This window comes from Ochlerotatus camptorhynchus, unplaced genomic scaffold (assembly GCF_037179485.1).
Source record: "Ochlerotatus camptorhynchus isolate MF236.1 unplaced genomic scaffold, CSIRO-AGI_Acam_v1.1 ptg000137l, whole genome shotgun sequence".
NCBI lineage: Eukaryota > Metazoa > Arthropoda > Insecta > Diptera > Culicidae > Ochlerotatus > Ochlerotatus camptorhynchus.
The window spans coordinates 2,048,860-2,065,440 of record NW_027040627.1 but is presented as its reverse complement, the minus strand read 5'-3'; the positions used below and the strand labels follow the sequence as shown (position 1 = coordinate 2,065,440).

At 38.3% G+C, this 16,581-nt stretch overlaps 2 protein-coding genes across 3 annotated transcripts in view; one reads left to right on the top strand and one right to left on the bottom strand.

The window, feature by feature from the left end:
* Positions 1-16,581, bottom strand: part of LOC135700502 (uncharacterized) — a 430,325-nt gene that overhangs the window by 88,705 nt on the left and 325,039 nt on the right. Inside the window, exon 3 of one of the 2 annotated variants that reach the window (XM_065221047.1) lies at positions 1,810-1,905. The exons of the other annotated variant lie outside the window; for it this stretch is intronic. Within the exon in view, the coding sequence (XP_065077119.1) occupies positions 1,867-1,905 (39 nt within the window). The 3' untranslated portion in view covers positions 1,810-1,866. Of the gene's footprint in view, positions 1-1,809; positions 1,906-16,581 lie in introns of those variants that run through there. 2 annotated transcript variants of the gene reach the window in all.
* LOC135700489 (uncharacterized) overlaps positions 13,665-16,581 on the top strand; it is a 325,126-nt gene continuing 322,209 nt past the window's right edge. Inside the window, exon 1 of the mRNA XM_065221017.1 lies at positions 13,665-13,689. The gene's annotated coding sequence lies outside the window, so the exon portion shown is untranslated. The remainder of the gene's footprint in view (positions 13,690-16,581) is intronic.

Here is a 16,581-nt window from a genome sequence, read left to right as displayed (position 1 = left end):
ATCCAATCGATGCAACAAAACTGACGCCAAAATGGCCATAAAACACAAAATTGCCTTTTAACGCATAAATACAAATACAAAAACTGGCGTCAACCTCTAAAATAACTTAAATAACGCTAAAATGCAAATTCAAATAAACGCTTAAATGGTCTAACAAAGTCTTAACTGTCCTGAAATGTTAGCAAGGATTAAAAAAAAATCCAAAATGTCAACACGAGTTAAAAGATTCAAAATGGCTGAATTTGAGCAAATATGTGAATGCAAAGTTTCATGCAAATCGGAGATGGTCGATGAACTACTGATAATTGATCCAGAGATGATCTAGCCATAGGCTAAAAATCTCCTAAATAAAGAATTTAAAAATGCTGATAATTGACTTAGGGGTGCCCTGAAAATAAAAACTGCTTTTTATAGAAATTAGAAATTTTAAATATGCATAATTTTGCCGAATAAAGTAAATTAAAATATTTTAACAGTCACGACATATTATTCTACCCAAATGAGTGCCATCTTGCATTTCAGACCTTTCTAAATTTCTAAGCTTCCAAATTAAAAAGATATAGGGTTACGGTATGTAATGTGGGTCTAGTCCTTTCATTCGGCCTATCACGCAAATAAATAATTAATTAAGGAATATTACACAAAAAATAAGGAAAATATTGATCACTGATGGTTGATAAATGTGTACCACACACAAATCAATTTATATCACAACATTTCAATACATTTTCAGCTCTCGTAAGTAATAAAACTGGTTGAGAATATCACAATGTTCGGAGTTTTTAGCCGCCATGACTTATAAGGTTAAGATGGGAAGGTTGACTGACGATCATCAAATGGCCTGATTATGGCATTTATTGATTGGAATTACCTGATAATACACACTAGACGTAAAACTTACAGTTGCTGTTTGAATATTTTATGTTTATTTTAATTGTTTAACAACGTTTTCACAAGTAAAACATGGACCCAACTTTAGGGACACATTTCTTTTCTATGTTCCTAACTATGGCCCATGAAATTCATTTGACAGCATATAGCAATAAGAGTAACGTCAACAATGTTGTTTTGCATTTGGATGATAAGGAACGAACAGGAAGGGAGATTTTTTCTGCCAAACCTGTATAATGAACATCACAATGTTCTGATTTAGATATTCTGCGGTCAAAAGACGATAAGCGAAATTTTTAATTTTTAATTTTTAAATTGAGTGATTTAATGTAGTTTTCGTAAAATTTTCTCTAAGAAATGTTTTGAGGAATGAAGAGCATTAAGTTAACAGTGATAGTGATAAAAAAAATACATCAGAAAACGTTACCAAGAGCGTTTTTTTTGAGGATCAAACAAGATAGGACGAAGTTGCATCCATAAATAGACCCAATTTGGGGACAATAGACCCATATTACATACATTTCCCTCGTGAGTTATTGTCTTAAAAAAAGTAAGTTTTTCAACTTTTCGTGGTTTCTGATAGCAAACGACATGATAAGCATATCTAAGCATACCATTTAGCAGTAGAATATCGTTTGCAGGTAAATTCATTGATGAGTTATGATTAAAAACGTAATCGATGGCTGCATATTAGACCGAGGTTAGGGACGTATACCCTATATATATATACATAGGTTACCTATGATAGGTATTTCATGTGGTTCCGTAAAGATTCATCTAGAGTTTTAGACAAAGTTTATCAGTAAATTTCGTTTTCTAAATTGTTTGATCGCCGGCATGAAACTGAAATGATTTGAAGTTTGACAGCTGCGTTTAGCAATTTTATTGCGGGATTCTTCCACCTTGAGCCTAAATAGTGCACAACCTTGCCAGAACTTGGATCGTTTTTCTAGGAATGTGACACAACATTCACTTTTATAACATAGCACATAACATCTGATGGTGTCCACATACCTGAAACGAATCAAATAAAATGAAGATTATAAGTAAATGCTCTTATTAGATTAACTTTAAAAGACAACTAAAAGTATTGGATGCATAACCATCCATAACTAGCAAGGAGACATCCTGTCTATTTGAGACTCATTCAGGCTAACCACTCCGAACCAAATTCCATATTCTAAACAATCCCAGGACGCATTTGTAAGAACTTCAATTTGCCATAAAATTCAATAATAGCAACTGACGTCCAACCGACATATCAGCCAGTCGAATCTGCAGTAGCAAGTTATGCATTTTAATTAAATTTTTAATATCCACAAAGAAAGTCTGTCGCACTTCTTCGATATCTGCCCCAACAGAGTGTGCAAGCAAACTACGGGATTTTGCAATCCCATCTTTGTACCTATTTGTAAGAAAGAGTATACTATTCGTCCCCATTTCCCAAAACGACGACACGCCAACACACACACACACACACAACCTGCTGCTAGGAAGAGCTTTGCGGCCAATAAAAATTAAGATGCACACAATTTGATAACACCCTCAACTGAAAACACAGAAGGCAGCATATTGTGTGTTCCGTCCCGTCTTTCGGCTCCTTTCCAATCGATTGAGCTTCTTTTTCCGAAAATCTCCCGAAACCCCTTCCATTATTAGAACTCCAGCTATGGGGGCTTAAGTCATACTTCAGCCCTATGGACAATGGGAGCAGCAGCAGCTTGTCTTTGTCGCAATTTGATTAGTTAAGGAATCGACAACAACGCACACCTGAGATGGGAGTGTGGGTCACACAAACGGCAGCCGATCCAGCCGGGTAGCTTTTGCGGGATGCTTTATGGAGAACCAATCCGGAGAAGGAGATAGATGCTAATACCTACAACTTCCGATGATGCGATGAACTTCTTGTGCTGTTGTTATTCCCTGCTCCAGAAGGAGCAATCCGGAATGTGCCAAGATTCGAGAGTTAGTCTACTGCTTAATAGCTTCTTCTTCTTCTTCTTCTTGTACCTCTCTCTTTCACGCACATGCCTTTACTGTTGTTGGCAAACACAATAAAGTACCCCAATGAAGATGTACTCGAGATATGGAGATATAGTCCAGCAATGACAACACACAGCTTCCAGCGCTTCTCCAGGGCAGCTGCAGCAGCAGCAGCAGACAGCCAGCATCCGATCCGAGAGCGGTCGTCTTATGCTTATGAGGTTTAAGATTTGCTTATGAAAAATTGATGCTGTAGCAAAATCGGTTTTCTTACGTCAGACTGCGAAGGCAAGCTGCTGTGGCAAGTGTTGGTCCGGACTGGACTCCGACCTCTGAGCCTGACTTTCGCACAAAGCCGATGCTGTTGTCTTGTATCTTGGGCTTCCGACGATTTCGTCTTCCCTTGTCACTCCTTGCGCTGCTGAACCGTTCCCACACCGTGACTAAGATTGAGCTGCTGCTGAGATGATATCTCTTCTGCTGCCATCTGGAAAATGCTCATACACTTGACGACGACGACGGAGCAAGTACGCATGTATAAGGCGAAAGGCACACAGCTCGCCATAAATCAATGATAAGAATTTAGTAAAATCCTAGGTGCATTATGTGACCCATTCAAGCGAGATGAAGATAGGCAATCATTAACTCGGTTGATGAAGTGTGCTGCTGCTGCTGCTGCTGCACACACACAGCACAGTTAGTTTTGGTCCACACACTTGGATGATGATGGAAACAAGCCGAAGGAAAGCAGATTAGAGATTTTGCAACAAGAAGGAAACTATTAGACTAAATTGGGTTGTAAATTGGGATCGATGGCAGATTCCATCTTGCAGCGGCGACCGGGGGGATGACTTCCGGGAACAAGAAGAGACTATAGGTACAAGTGTCGGTTAAGCTGTGCGGTCGCTCCGGAGAGAACTCTATGGGTGGCTTCTACAAATAGGTATCTGTGCAGATTATAGGTCGGAATAGAGCCGTAGGGTTAATTTGATGCCGATTGATAACGGAAGTCGTAGAAATAGAAGATGAATAGGCGGTGTTGTATGAAATGAGTCACCAGCAGCAGTTTCCTGATGGGATGATGTTATTATTCTGAAATCCACGAAAATATTGAATTGCGGCTTCAGTCCAGGTATTACAATAAAACAACAGTATAATAAATTATCTGGTGCTTTTAAAAATACAAACAAAACACCATTCAAATCAAAACACATAAAAGAGAACATTGGTATATGAATACAATGAACGGTGAACGATTGCCTACCAAATGTTGCTGTTCACATTTGCTACTAAAGAGCGAGGGATATTTATCGTCGTAGTTAGAATTCAACTCGGGTAGAGCCCGGCGATTAAACAGGCCTAATTTCCAAACGTATCCTGCGCGATTTATCAGATTATCTCATCCACAACTTTTGAATTAGGTAATCCAAAAAACTGAGAACTTAGACTTCTTAAATGGCATAGGATAGTAACAGGTTTTCCTGGTCAATAGTTCAAAAATTTGCCGGTTTTACAACAGTGTTTTTAAATTTTTTTTTTTTTTTTATTAACTTTTAAGTTTATTTTTTGTTGCGTTATTTTTCGCATAAAAGTTTGCAATACTACAAGCAATAATACAAAGGTTTTTATAAATGCACGTAGTTTAAACCAATACTTGTTGTTGGCTGCTGAGAAGTAAGTTTTTTTTTTAATTTACAGATACCTAAACCTCTTAAATCTTGAGTTTTATGTTCTTAAAATTACTAAGTCTGATATGAAAATGGACTGGAAACACCTTCTATTCGTTTAAATTTTCTGCATTTCTTAATAACTAAAATTTAATCCGATTTAGCCTTATTACAGCCAAAAGGATCTTATTTAAGCATAATTTAGATCACAACCTGATTTTAAAATCAGATAAATTTTAAAGATTTCAAAAACAAAGCTGGTGTATTAACTCTCAGAATGCCAAGGCGGCAACCTGCGTGAGCAAGCTCGCTTCTCGGCAACAGGACAGTCGGGTTGTGTCACAGCACTGACCCCCTTGGTGCTCTTGAGAGCAGGCATGGAAAATAATTTGTATTCATTTCGTGCATTCATTTACATTCATTTCCTCCTAACTTTTTTCATCAACAGAATTCCGCAAAGTAATGTATGGAGCTTTTGTTATTAGCTACAACTTTTGCCAACAACTCAAATCCGTATCTCTTAAGCATGACGAACCAGGCCGAACAGAAGCCACTACTGTTTTTCAATGAATGTATTTTACATTCACTGAAAAACAGTAACCAGTTCTGCCCGCTATAATTCGTGATGCATAAGAGATACAGATTTAAGTTATGGGCAAAAGTTGTAGCTAATAACAAAACCTACTTAAGCTCTATACATCATTTTGCGGAATGCTGTTGATGACAAAAATTAGAGGCAAATGAATGTAGATGAATGCATGAAATGAATTTAAATGATTTTCCATGCCTGCTTGAGAGGTAAGTTTATCAAACCACTGCAATTGAATGCTCTTAAAATTAGATGACTTATATATTATTTATACAGATTTATGCATATTCTACAATCTGCACGTGAAACTAATTTTGAATTTGTAATTTGCGGCAATTTGTATGGGAAAATGTATGGGAAACAGAAGAAAACTATTCATTTGCTTGACAAAATTTCAAAAATTGCTCAATTTTCATCAAACCTGGGACTTAGATTGAGAAACTATACAGAACAGCTTCGTCGAAGACGGCAAATCGATTCGACCTCTGTGCATGGTAGTGTGCCTTTCAAATTCTGATTCGTTAATTCGAAATTTTGATTTTTTCTTCCCAACTGTAACTTTGCAGTTGCCTCCAGGTTTAATTTCGTTTGCTATTTAATTGAATTACACTCAACAATCACTTTTTGAAAGACTTTCAAACCTTTCAATTCTGTCAACTAAAATAAGTTAAGCACACATGTCCATCCAAATCCAAATTGAGATGGTATCATTTGAACTTCGATGCATTTTAAACGTATTTGACAACCGATTTGATACATGAAATGCAATTACAGTGTGTCTACTCATGTCAATCTATCCAGCAGGACACTTTAAACAAAATTTAATAAAATTATGTTTTTCGTAGTGTACCAACAACGTATCATAGCGTACCTTGAAGGATTTTGAACGTACAACACATAGGGGAAATGTCTCTAATGTTGGCCTATGGATCTAAGATTGGGCCCATCGCTAAAAATCTGCTATTTATCAATTTTATCTAGATGAACGCGTTATTGGGACGTTACTAATGGATATTTTTGGTTGCTATTGAAAATTTAGTCGATTGCTGAATTCATGTATGGGCCCAAATTAGGGACATTTAGGCCGACATTAGCTGCATTTCCCCTATCCCTTGTTTTAGGGAGTCCTGCTGAATGGACGGGTGAATTTTCAAAAATCTTCATTAAACCTTCACCCTGTACCCTTGCAGAATGTTTCTGGAACTTGTGAGAATATTTTGAGAAAATTTAATCGTCAGCAGTCCACGACATTTTCACAAAACTACGTTTTTTTTCTAAAATAATAATAAATATTTAATTCTCTTAGAAAATCATCGAGCTTGAGTTTCCTTAATGTACATTCAACCTGTACCCATACAAATTGATTATAACTTAAAGATGTTTCAAAATTCCCCCTTCCATGTCTGTTGGTTATCTACATTCAGGGTTAAACAGAATGCTTAGCTGGATGTAGTTATTCAAGGGTATTTCGATACAGGGAAATCGATGTAATGTCGGCCTAAATGCCCCTAATTTGGGCCCATACATAAATTCAGCAACCGACCAAAAATATCAATTAGTACCGTCTCAATGACGCGTTCATCTAGATAAAATTGATAAATAGCAAATTTTTAGCGATGGGCTCAATCTTAGATCCATAGACCAACATTAGAGCAATTTCCTCTACTTGTTTTAATATCACGTTTTTGGTCATAAGGTAACAGGCTAAAATTTCCCGAGGAATCCAAATACGAAGTCAGATTTTACATATAATGTATATTAAATAGTTTTTTTTTATTTTTATTTTTCTTTATTTAAGAGGTTTTCAGCCTAAAGGCTGGTTCGCCTCTAAATAGTTTTATGTAAGTAAGTATGGTAAAATTGTTAAAATTGAACTTTTGAAGGTACGCTATTGGTATACTACATTGATGATGATTTTGGAAGGTTTAATGAAGATTTTCGAAAAATCACGCGTCTATTCAGTAGGACACTCTAAAACAAAGAATTTGCGAGGTATGTTCAAAAATTTTGAAGGTACGCTATGATACGCTGTTGGTACACTACGATATCATAATTGTATCAACTTTTGGTGCTTGTGATTGAAACTGCAAGCGAATGTGAAATTTCCCGAGCAACTGATCCGTTAGATTTTGACTTCAAGCGATGTGATTTTGCAGTTTTGAGCTTAATGATTTCGGACGTCGGATGGGTGAATCTTCTAATTGGTTGCAGTGTCGACGAAGCGGTATCGATATTCTACGACAGGCTTTATGGAATCATCAGCGAAGTTGTGCCTCTAAAACAACGGATCGACACCCACAGGAAGAAACAACCATGGTGGAACAATGAACTGCAACGGCTGCGAAATCGTCTACGCAGGGCAAGGAAGCGTTACTTTCGGTCTAAGAATGAACAGCATAAGACTGAGCTGCGTGACTTAGAGAACTCTTTGCATGCACAATGCTTTCGCTGCTACATTCATCGTACTGAAGCAAGTTTGAAACAGGACCCCCAACAATCCTGGCAATATGTGAAGACCCGTAAGCGATCCAACGGAATGCCTCGACATCTTCGTTACCAAGGTGAGGCAGCTGAATCTCCATCTGAATCTGCAAATCTGTTCTCGGCGTTCTTTCGAAGTGTGCAAAGTAATAACCAACCACCTTTGACTGAATCGTACTTGAGCAATTTGCCGCACTACGACTTGAACGTGACCGTCTACAACTTCTCTCGGCAAGATGTTTTTGCTAAGCTGGTTTCTATCGACACTTCGAAAGGAGCAGGTCCAGATCGTCTATCACCTTTCTTCATCAATCGGTGTGCGGAGTCAATCGCTTTGCCTGTGAGTATACTCTTCAACAGATCTCTTTCGGAGGGCATATTTCCCAACAAATGGAAAACTGCAGCCATCACTCCCTTTCATAAAAGTGGTAATGTTAATGACGTCGAAAATTATCGTGCAATTTCGATTTTGAGTTGCTTTCCTAAAGTCTTGGAGAGTCTTGTGCATGATTCTTTGTATCGTAACGTTCAACATGTGATATCAGAGAGTCAGCATGGATTTGTCAGGAAGCGGTCAACAACAACCAACCTGATGTGCTACGTTTGTTCTCTTGTGGACAGCCTTGAAAAGCAACAACAGGTCGATGCAGTTTATGTCGACTTTTCTAAAGCATTCGACAAAGTGCCGCATGCACTGGCAGTGGAAAAACTCAAACGCATGGGATTCCCACAGTGGCTTACTCGATGGATTGAATCGTACTTGTCTGGGCATTGGGCTTTTGTGCCTCGGTGGAACCTCATCTGAAACGTTCTCAATTACTTCCGGGCAGTCTTGTAAGCGGTCACGGTAGTCGACACATTTTCTGTGATAATTGACTGCCTTTGCCTCCGACACTTGCAAAACAAGCTATCATAGTACAGTACCAAACTAAAATGTCATATGAAAGGCTCTGTCATACGACACGGTCGCCGAAGACCGTCACGAATGTATGTATTTTAGTTTTTCTCATAATAAGAGCTGCTGATGCACCGTAGTACATGTTCGTTGATGACCTGAAATTCTTCCGCCTGATAACCTCCATGGTCGATTGTTGCGCTCTTCAGATGGATATCGACTCGCTTCTTGAATGGTGCTCATTAAACGGAATGGAAGTGAATATTCGTAAATGTAACATAATCTCGTTCAACCGATCTAGGACAACTGCCATTTTCGATTATAAGATGAACGCTTCAAGTGTCAACCGTGTGTCATCAATCAAGGATCTTGAATTAATACTGGACAGTAAGCTGAAATTCACCGAGCACATTGCAACAACCACCGCCAAAGCATATGCGATACTAGGGTTCATCAAGCGCAACACGCAGCAATTTAAGGATGTATACTGTCTAAAAACATTGTATTGTTCGCTAGTGCGCAGCATACTGGAATATGGCGTTCTAGTATGGGCACCGTATCACGTCACGCTTTGCTTTCGCATTGAAAAGATTCAACGTAACTTTGTCCGCTACGCTCTACGACTGTTGCCATGGAACGATCCGGTTGTTCTTCCGCCGTACGAGGATCGCTGTGCTTTAATTCGTCTTTCAACATTGGCTGATAGAAGGATTCTTCTGCAATGGCTGTTCATATTCGACATTCTGGACAACAATGTAGATTGTGCTGAACTTCTAGGGAAAATCCAGTTCAATGCACCGGCTAGGCAGACGCGACAAAATGACCTTATCCGTATTCCTCAGCATCGTACAGTCTACGGTCAAAACAATCCACTCGATGTTTGCTGCCGTCGTTTCAACAAATCGCGAGAAGATTATGATTTTAATATTTCGAAAACTATGTTTAAATATAGGATTCGTTCTTTAACTAGACATTAATAATTCTGTCTGTGCGTTTTTATTATACGAAGACAAGTAAATAAAATAAACAAATAAATAAATAAATAAATTTTGTGAAAAGTGTCTTGCTGGATAGATTCCCGAGCAAAGCTGGAGATCAAATTGAAATCAAAATTTGCTGTTATGATGTTACTTATTTTGAATACTCCAGTTGATCTCATTTTGGCTGACTTAACGGTTAACACAGCAAAAATGAGAGCAAAATTTAACACTGTTGAAGCAAACGGAAAACTAATCCTGCTTTCAATGAAATCAATTTGATTACTGATTTTGCATTCATAATGTTTAACTGAATACGGGCCTGGAGTAAATGGTTAGCATTCATGCTTCTCACGCTGAAAGACTTGGGCTCAAATCTCACCCCGGGCAAGTCACAAATGACCTAAAATGTGTTAAACAAAACAAATAAACAATAATCATGATGAACTTCAATTAAATTTTGAACAAGACGTTAACAGCAGAACTTCAAGTTAAGTTGCTTTCATTTACAAAGTCTTGACTGCATAATGAAAGCACAATATGATGTCAGACTTATGTCGCGACCAAGGAATCAAAAATATCTCCAAATGACAAAATAACAAGCGATCCACGAACCGAATAATAACGCTATGTCAGAAGTGGAAAACAATAATGATATAATCTTCACCGTTCTTTTTCATGACAAGCAGTTCGTGCGACCCAACTCATTCGGGGCGGTAGAAGGAAACGAGCAAATTGTTGGCAAGCTGCTTCACGAAGTAAAGCCGAAGATGATACACGTGTGTTAATGGGATTTTTTTTGTTATGTCTTTTCCCGATTCATATCAAGCTATGTCCTCATCCGTGTATATTGCAACAAAGCAGGCAAGCAATATATCATTATCCTTCTACCACTCGGATCGAGCTTTGTTACAGAGCGAGTTTGTCATGGTAGTCGTAGCAACCGTTTTGTCTGTATCGTTGGTTGCTTTATGTGTTTGGATTCGCTGGTCGCGACATTTGAAATCAAAATGAGTTTTCATTATGATAGGAACTGCACACTTTAATATCGATTTGCTTTCATTTTGTTAACCGACTTTGCTCGGGTTGCCATTGTCTACTCTTTTTGCTAAATAGAATTCCATAAGTTTTTCAGTTTTTTCCAGAACTTCAACGGAAACTCTCTAGGTCTTTCAATAAACTTTGTTTCACACACAGGATGGTGCATGTGTGTTCCCTCTAACCCCCACTGACCGGCAGTATTATTATGGAAAAACTCTCTCTACAATGTCGCATTTATGGTCATTGCAGACAGCTTTAGTCCGGGAGTTAGAAGGTGATAGCTCTATTGCAAATCCAGCAACCCATTTCAGAATGTCTGGAGAGTCACGCCCATTCCAAGGTTACTTTCCCTTACAATAAACCCCGCATGTATGTATTACCTCTATCAATTGGATATTAGTATTACACACACACTTCCAGTTAGAAAATGTTCTTTTGAATTCTGGTACGTATTTAGTTTATGTTTTTATTTTTTATTTTAAAAAGTATTTGCACTGGTCTCAGCATGTTAATTTGGTTTTCCAAACAAATTTTCTTGGATTTCCATGGTCATCTAGGAAGAGGTTCGCATCTAGTGCTTTTGATGATGATGATGGTCCCACCTCTTCTTACCCCTACAAAGGTTTGAGCTGGACGATTTATCTTTAAGATAAATAAATATGACATTTTAACCAGGTTTGCAAACAAAATCGAACTGGTTACAGTTATAGATATAAATTCCCTCTAGAGTTTACAGTTGCTTCACAGCGATATAAAAGTGGAAAAACTCCGGCGTCCACCTCTTAGTTCGCCTTTTTGTCCACCTAAATTATTTATAAGTAATACAAGCAATCAAGTGTTAACGAACAATCAACAAAGCATCCCATTACACTAGCAACCCCGCAATCTTCACAGGAACCGTCCAAGGCCACCAGCTACCACCCGTCCAGTCTTGGGCGTATCCAGCCAGATATTTTGCAGATGATTGCTCGCAATCTCTGACACCGGCGAGAGACCAGCAGACGAGGACTTTTGCATGCGGAAAACACGACAACGTCGGCTACCGAATCACCACCAAAACTACTGACAGACACATTATCAACACGTTCCCGGTCTAATTCACCAACCGGACCGGGTTCAAACTTGCCCACGGTGACGAATCTCTCAACAGAACTACACGCCGAAAGTGTGGCATCCGAACTCGGAGAACTGGGCTCCCGGGAGGCAATGAAAACCGACACCGAACAACGAAACTGAAGCTGCGTCGTAGATTTTGGAGGTTAAATTCAAGGTCAATCGAGTCACTCAAGAAAGCCACAGACAAAACACGATAGATCACTAAATGATAACTTTATCAACACTTGAAACTAAATTTCACTACACAAATTAACTTTTTTTAAGGAAAAAAAATATGTTTCATTCGCTGACGAAAAATACGCAGCAAAAGAAAAACACAACAGCTTTCAAGCGTGGTTTTTCATGGTGATTATTCAAGGTGGAATAATAACAATAATTCAAAGGGCCGAAAATCTAAAAAAAAATTTGCAATTTGCTTCATAATAATATAGGAAATCTCTACAGAAGGATCTTTGATTCACTCCGAAATCATCTCAAAATTATTAATTCGCAATTCCACAAAGAATTCTTTTGAAATAAACTCTCCTAGTATTCATTAACTATTCTCCTAAACTACCAAGAAATTATCGTTGGAATTTCATCTTAATTCTACACATAAGTCTCATGGAGTAGTCCCGAAAATTCCATGAAATTATCATCATAATTTAGAAGGAACTCTTCTTTGAGTTATCTACAAAATCTTAAGCCCTAAAACTCTCGTAAGCGTTCCTTTAAAATTTTCCTCAGAACTTCGTTGGAAATTTCCTTGAAACTTTCCTTAGAATTCCTTTGGAATTATCCTTAGAACTTTCATTGAATTATTTTCAAAATTCACTTTAGTATCTCCTTCTTCTATTTCAATTCTGGTCACTTGAAGGTCGCAGTTCTCTTTGCAGTTCTTTCCTACATTTTAGTATTTTAATCAGAAATCCCTTGGAATTCTCTTTGGAATTGGAACCTTGGAATCCTCCTCAGAATTCTATTGGAAATTTACTTTGAATCCTACTCATGATTCTCTTGGGATTCTTATCAGAACTACCTTGGAGTTTTCTTTACGTTTCACGTGGAGTCTGGAGTTCAACAAAACTAACATGAAAGGAATACTCAAATATCACTTCAAGTTTGCTTAACACATCTTCCCTTGGAATTCTCTTCTGAATTTTAAGCTCCGTAGAAATTCTCATCAAATTCATTCATTAAAGTTTGTAATAAGCTGTGAAACATTTGCAAGTGCCTTATTTAAAAACAACATCTTTGAAAATATTATTGTATGTTCGACGTCTTCTAATCTAATCTAATCTAATACAAACGCTGCCAGTACGAGAAAGCATCCTGGAAAATGATTAGATTAGATGAGGTCTAATTATTTTTTCTTGTTCAATTGATGTTTACAGCATATCTGAGTTATGATATAAACATCAATACGGCCAGGCCTACTGCGTTGTATTTGCCGTAAAGATCATTCTTGGAAATGAATGGGAACATTTCTTGAATCTACAGGGGTGAAAGGATGCGTGGACATACCGTACCAAATGCTCCGAGTTACTATGTGTAGTTGTGGGTAATGTGTTAATATTTGTACAATATTGAAGAATCATAAAATAATGCAATGGAAGGATCTTACCGAATTTTCTCCTATGTTGGTAATGATTCTTTTGCGCTTAAAAGTTGGATGCATCCACTCCTTGTTTATCATGGGGTTTGGGATGCAGTTCTTCTTCATTGCTCGTGGTTATGATTAGTGATGTGATGGAGATCATTTATTTCACTAGAAACTACTACTGCGAAAACAAAGAGAAACAGAAACAAAACAGCTTGTAAGTCGCCAAAAGGGCACTGCTTTTGTAGATCATTGGAGTGTTGCATTTCTTGACAACGGCCAGCTCCTCGGTTTGTGCGCGTTCATAGGCATCCTCGCTGCTTGTGTAGATGTTTAGACTATGCTTAATCATGAGATTGTAGAATTGCATCCGAATGTTGTAGGAAATTTTGGTAGAGTCTGCTTCCAGCACCGGTGGAACAGGTTTCGCTGTCGGTGGAGGTGGAGCAGCAGCAGTAGTAGCAGATGAGGTGGAAGCCACTGGCGCTGTCACTGCAGAGGTCATGTGAGCTACTCGAACGAAACCTTTGGGAACGGTTTGTGCGGTTGTACCTATTCCTTTCATTTTTCGCATTGTTCAACTTTTTCCTTCGCCTTCTGAAAGGCTAGAACGTTAACGGCTGGTGTGAAACGACTTCTTGGTGTTGTGCTTATGAATATTTTACATGGACAAAAAGGCGAACTAAGAGGGGGACGCCTGAGCCCTTTCACACTTATATTGCTGTGAAGCAACTGTAAACTCTAGAGGGAATTCATATCTGCAACTGTAACCAGTTCGAATTTGTCTGCTAACCTCGTCAAAATGACATATTTAATCATCTTAAAGATAAATCGTCCAGCTCAAACCATTGTAGGGGTAAGATGTGAGACCATCATCATTCTATTCTATGTTGGATGTGGAGAAGGGTTTGCAGCAGGGATCGTTCTGGTAAACTAATACTGATTGAAGCGGTTTATAATAGAAAATACCTAAACTTATCTTTGTTTGCTTCTTCCGTCATGTTACATAGAGGAACCTTGTTAATACAGCTACTTCAGGCTTTCGATGATCCCCAGTGGCTGCACATTTCGGGAAACGGAACTCAACGAAACATCCATATTGGCAAACTTCTGCTTCGTACCCAACAAGCCAGCTGCTCATGCTACCCGGCAACTCATCTGGCACACAATGCACACGCGTATCTATTATGCACTTTTCAACATTGATTTAAAAACTTCGCGACATTTTACAAGCAATGCAGACATTTAGTTAAAATTGATAAATCAGCGGAAGAAAAACACGCAGCAAAAACTCACACGTGAGCCTTCAAAGCGCGGACTACTTCGATCTATAATTGTATGTTCGACGTCTTGCATATTTATTTTCGTCCCAGATTCATGAAAATTTTATACAAGGGAAATGGATGTAATGTTGGCCTAAATGCCCCTAATTTTGGGCACATACATAAGTTCAGCAATCGACTAAATTTTCAATAGCGACCAAAAATATCCATTAGTAACGTCCCAATAACGCGTTCATCTTGATAAAATTGATAAATAGCAGATTTTTAGCGATGAGCCCAATCTTAGATCCATAGGCCAACATTAGAGCCATTATCCCTATATATACAGTCAACTCTCCCTTACTCGATATTCTCCATCTAGAAGTACCTATCTTAACTCGATGGTAATCCAGGAAACTTCAACTACATTTCCCATACAAAATTCTAATATATACTCCTCTAGTTTGATAGCTTCCCAAACTCGATGGTCCCATCAATATCGAGTTGAGGAGAGTTGACGTTGACTGTATCATTTTTTTTGAAGATTTTAATAAATCCAGCAGCAAAATCTCGCTGTCAATAATACAATAGCGTCTCAGGCAGCACCTCTAGCCTAGTCCGAGATTAAAATTAAAATTTAAAATTTTAAAAAGTTTGAGTTTTTTTTCTAAAATTTTGAGCCAGCCGGTAGAATTATTTGGTGTGGTTTGTTCATTGCATGCAGCTAGGTCTGTGTGTTTCGTCACTATTGCACACACAGACAATACAATTTGATGACAAATAATAGCTTTTATTTTGACTTCGAACATCGATGTGCGAGATTGCCCATTCCGTTATAACACTGAATGTGAGTGTTGTTGAGATGGAAGGAACTTACCGGATTGGAGCAGAAACCAGTTTTCATTATGTTCAAGTCGAAGAAGTCTATGCTGTTTGCATTTAAGAACAACTTTTATGAATACTTTTTCCATTATGCGAATGGTAAGTCACTGCTCGCACGTATAACGCCTTCGGGAGGCAACATTTGATACGTGCAAATATACGACCTGCCACCTGAGGTCCCGGATCGTGATCTAGTGTTGCTGCTGGGAAAATATGGAAAAGTTAAGTGTGTCGTCCGGAAGAAACAAAGCATGGCTTCAACATGCACACTGGTGTACGCGATGTGAACATCAACGTGAAATGGGACATTCTATAATCGCTTCATTTCCTCCTCAATAATTCACATACCAGGATCAAGAACAAGTGTTTCTTAGGCAAAATGGTGGGACACCGAATGAATTCAGTGGAATGGAACCAAGATATGCCCAGAAACAACATCAGTCTGTTTTCAAGCGTCGTCATGACGCGTATTACTTCTACAAATTCAGAATCGTAGACTATACCGAGAAGGAGCGGATACAGTACAATCAACCGGTGAACACTCGTATTTATTTCAGTTACCGTGGGGACGTAATTTGTGATTAGCCCCGGTCCCTTTCAAATTGTATCATTATTTATGAACGGTCCTTATATTTGAAATGACGTTTCACATTCATCTAGTGATGGCCGACTTTTATTCATACGAACCGAAAAGTAAAATATTTGTAATCGATTATATCATGCCGATATAAGCATTAACTTCTGCAGACAATCATCACCGATCGTTTCAAACATGTGCTGCACTCTCATTGGTGGAAAAATGACAGCACAGCGAACACAAAAAAATCGATTAGTTGTTAATCGAGTAATTAAAAAATGGGACATAGGGTAATTTACGTATTCTCGGCAACATAAGCAGCAACCTTCTTTCTATAGCCTTTTTCTCTAAGGAACGCACACATATGCAGTATTGGTTTGTTTACAATCTTTTGCTGCCAGCTGCTCTAACAATTTCAGTCGAAAGAATTGTCAAAAACTGTTTTGAAACGCTTTTACAAAGCTCCAATCTTCTCTAGTGAGAGCGAGTATTGTCAGCAGTTTTTCTTCGGCAACCGTTACATTTGACCAGCATGTAAATCTGCTGTTCTATTATCGGCAACTCGAAATCAGCTACAATTTGTAGTGCGTGTGTTTCATTTCAAGAAAACCTTGCTAGATTGCTTTTTCTCAGTGGTAAAA